A 6058-nucleotide genomic window follows, 5' to 3' on the forward strand; every position below is an offset into this window, starting at 1 on the left:
CAGCAGCTCCAGAAGCTCCAGACCGATTGTCACTCGTCCTCTGAGCTCCTACCTGGCTGAAGTTGTCGAGGGCTCCATGCAGGTTTGCCTGCATCCCAGTGGGGGCCTCGTTGGTGATCTTGATGGAGTTCTCCAGGATGCCCTGGGGAATGATGTGGCTCTCAGGGGAAGGTGCTGGCTCTGCACTGATGAAGACACGGAAGTCCTGGTGGCTGCCCTTGCTGTGCTGCTCCAGCTTCTTCTCCAGGGAACTCAGCCACTTGGCCACCAGGTGGATGTTCTGGCAGGGACAAAAGGAACAAGACTTTATCATTCCCCCATTTACACCCTTGATTTCCTGAGCAGCACTAAATCCATCCCACCCATGAACAGCCAAGGCTGCTCTGGAATTGGGTACTCATCCCAGGAGTGCCTGCGAGCAGTTCCCCAAATATCCACTTACATCAAGTACACTTTTAAATTCAAAATAATCAGTATAAACCACCAGCAGTGCAGCAAGTCACAGCTGGGCTGGTTGGGCTCTCAGTGCTCAGGCTCTCCTACAACACCAGCCCACAATTCAGAGCTGTTCATTCCCCAACTCCACCGAGCTCAAATGAAAGCATATTTTCATTTTTAACAGAATAATACCGAGGACCCTCAACAGCAAAGAAGTCAAGCAGGTGGTTCCATAAAGACCTTTCACATAAAGGGTTGATTTTTTCATGCAACTAATGAGAAGCATCTCTCAGAAAATTAAGCAGCATCGTGGGGAGATGGTGAAATGGATAAGGACCCCCCTGCCAGGACCAGGCTGGGGGGCACAGGGAACTGGGGGGGCACAGGAGGGGCAGGTGAGCCCAACTGCCCCAGGGATGTCCCAGACCATGTGCAGTCACGAGGGGGATGTTCAGACTGATGGGGTTTGCCTTCCCCAGTCCCCAGCAGGTGGGAGGGAGCCCAGGGCTGTCCTGGGCTGGCTGAGCCCATGGGCAGGGGGGAGTGAATTCTTTGTTTTGCTTGTGTAACTTTTGCTTTTCATTTTGAACTGGCTGTACCTTAAGCCAGCAGTTTCCTCACTTTTCCCCTCCAGTTCTCTCCCCCCCCACCTTGGGCAGTGAGTTGATGGTGTGTGGGGCTGAGTTACATCACAAACACAGCGGGTTGTCCCCAGGGAACCCTTCTGCAGGTGCTGGGGAGGTGAATTCCAGCAGGCAGGTCACACATTTGTCTCAAGCATTGCCTGCTCAGAGGAGGAGTTGCCTGCATGGGGCCAATGTGTCTCCAAGCTTGGATTTTCATCAATAGGGGCTATCTCTCTTCCAGTTCCCACTACTGGTGCAGGTAAGAGGGAAGGTCTCATAAGCCACCAACCACTCAAAACCCAGGTAACAGGGGTGAGGAGCTACTGGTGGAGCTTTAACTTCTCACCATATTCAAAAACCACCTGAAAGAGCAAATGATTAATGAGCTGACAAAATTAGTCATGAGACAAAGTCATTTCAAGTCCTGAAAATAAAACCTGGTGGTCAAGAACTGCAAGAGGTGCCATCATTCTAACTGAGTGGCAGTGACATTTCAGAAGAAACCCACTGGTGATAGATGTAAAGCAACACACTCAGAAAAACAACATCCCTGATGGGTTCAGAATTAACTATTATCACCCAGGGAAGAGATCTCTGAGCCCTCACAGTTATTTCCTGCAAATAACAGTTCAATGGAAAACCAATCAAACGATGCAAAACCAACCAAATGCCTGCAAAGGAACAGAGAATAAAACTGCAAACATTATCTCACCACTCCATAAATTCATGGTGGGCCTTCATCTTGAAAACAGCGTCCAGTTCTCACTCCTCTGTCCCCAAAAGGGTTTAACTCCCACAAAAGGAGACACCAAATGGATATGCACTTGGTGTTTGGAGAGAGCAGAGCTCAGGGGGGAAGGAGGGGGTAAAGCACAGCGTGGAGGGGTGGGCAGAGCAGACTGCAAGCTTTGAAAGAACAAGTGCAAGGATATTTTCATATGACACATACCTAAACTGCCAATTTACTGCCTCACAGTGTTTTGAGTTGAGAGAATCACAGAGTGGAGCTGAGCCTAAAGTCCCAGTGAAAAACAGAGAATGACAGAATAGTTGAGGTCAGAAAAGACCTTTAAAAATCCCCAAATTCAACATCCATCCCAGCACCCCCACCATGTTCACCACTAACCCACGTCCTCAAGAGCAGTATCCACGTGCTCAAGTGCAGTATCCACGTGCTTTTTGCACAGTGCCAGGGATGGGGACTCCAGCACTGCCCTGGGGAGCTGTGCCAGCATCGCTGCCCACTGTTACTGTTCCCACATGTTTTCCCCAGGTTGTGGATGTGCCCATCTCAGCAGACAGCTGGGCTGGCAGCACCTCGGGGGCCCCAGTGCAGGGATTCTCTAGACTGTGGAACACCCAGGGAGCTCCCTCTGGCAGCACAGAAACCCTCTTCTGGCTTTTCTTTTAGAGGGCTCAGGTGCCCCTTGGGAGCTACATATGGACACATCCCAGCTGGGGCTGGAGGACAGGAGGAACACTGGAGAAAGGAAAAGCTGAGGTCCTTTAGGCACAGGCTGGGAGAGAACAGTGGCTGCTGTCACCAGCTACTGGCAGTGTTTGAAACAGCTGCAGGGATGGGCAGCACGCAGAGATGAACCAAGGGGTGTGAGTCAACAGAATTTTGTCTGGGGAAGCTGTGGACACCTTCCTCCTTCCAGTTCTGCTGCCCCAAAACTGATTCAAACGTCTGGGAAAAATATGTGTTATTTAGGATTGCATCAATTCAGTCTCCACCCCTGAGATGACTTAGGGACGTGCTCTCAGTATATGGGTGAAGTGGAGTTTGGGCTGTGAGATGAGGAGGAGATGCCTGAGCAGAGGGACCATGTTCTGGGGAAGTGTTGTTTTCTCATAAACAGGGACCATGTGAGGAGCAGTAAAGAAAATGCAATTATAATATCTGAGCTCTGCTGCACCACTGCTGGGCTGATGCATTTAGGATTTCAGGAGAGGAGGTTCTCCCCAGGGTCCAGCCAACCAGCTCTCCCTAGAAACACAAGTCCAATAATCCAGGAGGAGTGGACTGAAACCTGTAACCAAAGTGCTACAAACAACAAACACAAAGATTTAGTAACACAGGGAAAGAGCTCAACAAAATACCAAAAGAAACACTGTGCATTAAATATCACTTTAATCATAGTCTGCATATCTGACCTTAAGTGTTCTCATCTCTAATCGGTAGTTCCTTCCTACATCTGCTTTTCTGGTGTTAGATGGCTCAAAAATAATTGCTTTTGCTTGTGTTGACATGACACCAGTGATCATTATTTGTCGGTATCACTGCCTGCTAACAGCCAGCTGAGGGAATATTTCCAGTCCAATGATAATTGAGTGCATTTATATACTGTCCTTTTGTGATAGAAGGGATGAGAAAGAGGAATATGTGCAGCAAAACAAGGGCTGCTACTTAAGAATTCGTGATTCAAATGAATATATCTGCCCAAAGCAGATGGAGGTGCTGGGGAAGGGATCCACAGGATTGAAGGAAACCTTGCAAATGAATTCCCAGCAGTCAGATAACAAAACTTTCGAGAACATGACTAATGACAACACACACTATTATCACAGTAATTGAGTGATGTGTCAATTATCCCAACACAGACAGTGCTGTGTAATACCAATCACAGCTGAGCTCCGTGTAGAGCAAAGAACCACGTTCTCCTGCTTGTTTTGGAACCCACCTCCCACCAATTCCATGGGCTGCCTCTACACCTCATTCAGGAGAAACAGGGGTTAATTCAGCCTGTCCACCTCCTTTTGCTCAGGACTTCTTGCTGGCCCTACACTCTCCTCTATCTCCCTAAACCACCCCACGAACTTCACACTGCACCAATTTCACATCCTCCTCATTCCATGAACCCCCTGAAGACACATTTACATTCCCAGGACACACCAGGGTGGTGAACTGCTTTAGTACAAATTTTCTTAGCCAGATGTTGAAGTGGATGTGGCCTCCCTGGTGTTTCCCAGGCCAGGGCTGTGCTGCAGGCCGGAACAGGCACTGGTAAATTCATTACCTTACTGTACAAATGGATAAATAGTGCTGTAAAAAAGGCAACAAACCAACCAGAAACACCTTCCCTGCACACTCACCATCCCACAGCCCCTCAGCCTGTGGTATTTCCCCCGTGACTGAGAGCAGGGACAAGCTGAGGGGCTGTGGGAAGAGCTGGGCTGGGCTAAACGTGCAGGAACAAGGGAACACCAGAGGCTTTTCTTTGGGAATTCACTTCCAAGCACCTCTGTGTGTTTGTACTTCACAAAGCAGAACATATATCACAGAATGCAACTGCTGCCATGGTAACCATCAGAAATAGTACTACACATCCACAAAGCTGCACTGGCTGCCCTCCCTGTGCTGGCAGTACTGGGGACTCTGCCCATGTCTGAGAGTGCCCCTCTCCTTCCCACCTGTTCACAAACCACCTCCTGGAGCAACAAGAATTGGTTGTTTTCTCAAAGTCTCATCCTCTTGTGAGATCTCCCTGCTGTTCTATCCACCTGCCAGGCAGGTACAGCCCAGAGCCAGCCCAGCACTCCCAGTGCCCACTGCATGTGCTGGGGGACAAAAAGGGGCAGGGTTGGGCACTGCAGAGCCCCTTCCTTGGCTCACTCCCCCTTCGGTGGGCTGAGCTCTCATCCATGAGAATCACAGAATATGCAGAGTTAGAAGGGCCCCACGAGGATCATGGAGTCCAAGACATCCTCAGGAACAGCTCCATGCTGTGAATGCTGCCCCAGGGCAGGCACAGACCCCCCCACCACACCTGGTGTCCATCTATTGCTGAGCAGCAAACTTGCTGCTGCCCCATGTGCAGAAAGGCCCCCTCAGAGCTGTGGCAGCACCAGATGCTTTGCTCAGTGTCTGGCACATGCTCTGCCCTCACTGAGATGATCCAGCAGCCAAAGGAGCCCCCAGGGCAGGAGGGAGGGTGGGATCCCACCTCACCTGAGGGAAGTCCTGGATTTCAGCAACAGCACCCTCAGGCTTTTTCTCACCTCACCCATGAAGCCTCCAAGACACACCTGATAGACAAGGACACATCTGATCCTGGCAGGCAGCACTACCTGAGCCCTCCCTGGAGCCCTTAGTCCCCAGTGAGCCTCTCCACACATGGTCACAGAATGGTTTGGGTTGGAAGAGACCTTAAGGATCATCTCATTCCATCTCCTCCTGCCATGGGCAGGGACACCTTCCACCAGCCCAGGTTGCTCCAAGCCCCGTCCAACCTGGCCTTGGACACTTCCAGGGATGGGGCAGCCACAGCTTCTCTGGGCAACCAGTGCCAGGGCTTACCCGCCCTCTGAGTAAACAATTTCCTACCATCTGCTCTACTCCTGTCCTTTGCCAGTTCCAAACTTGCCCCTTGTCCTGTCACTGTCTGCCTGTATAACAAGTCCCTGTCCCTCCCCAGTCAGGGGGAAGAACAGCACACAAGAGCAGGTACAAATCACTGAGCCTTCAGCCTCTCCTCTGAACACACTCTCTGTTCCTCTTGTGCTGCTGGGCCCCATGAAGTTCCCCAGACCAATTAGTGCTGCCACCTCCAAGCAGGGTCACTTCCCTGCTCACTGCCTGAGCCATGATGCAATTAAGAGCAGGATGCCTTAATTAAGAGCAGGATGCCTCTGCCTTTTGTGTGTTAAAAACTGTGACTCTATTCAATCTATTCCGTGTGTCTCCTCCACAACTCCCCACGTGATTTCACCAGCAGGGTCAGCAGCAGCACTAGTGCAGCTGCACAGGACCTGGGAATGCTGAGTGAAGGTACTACAGCATCACTGGGGCTTTACATCTCTGTTAGACCTCAGGATCTTGCCTGGGCCACCACTGCCCCCCCCAGTAAAGCTCTGCTGCAGCAACTTGTCTTCTTCAGCCAAGAGGAGACTGAGGGCAGAGCTCCCCAGGGTCTGCAGCTCCTCCTGAGCAGGGACAGCCCCCAGGGAATGGCTGGAGCTGTGTCAGGGCAGGCTCAGGGTGGATCTCAGCA

At 51.0% G+C, this 6058-nt stretch overlaps 1 protein-coding gene across 2 annotated transcripts in view; it reads right to left on the reverse strand.

Annotated features, from left to right (window-relative positions):
- The window catches only part of LOC114066801 (dynein heavy chain 9, axonemal-like), an 82491-nt gene that overhangs the window by 23397 nt on the left and 53036 nt on the right, over nt 1-6058 (reverse strand). For both annotated transcript variants that reach the window (XM_027901783.1, XM_027901784.1), the window contains one exon: nt 53-280. In XM_027901783.1, the coding sequence (XP_027757584.1) occupies nt 53-280 (228 nt within the window). The remainder of the gene's footprint in view (nt 1-52; nt 281-6058) is intronic.

Source organism: Empidonax traillii, unplaced genomic scaffold (assembly GCF_003031625.1).
Source record: "Empidonax traillii isolate 1590-97213 ecotype Southwest subspecies unplaced genomic scaffold, ASM303162v1 scaffold813:size283722, whole genome shotgun sequence".
Taxonomy (NCBI): Eukaryota; Metazoa; Chordata; class Aves; order Passeriformes; family Tyrannidae; genus Empidonax; species Empidonax traillii.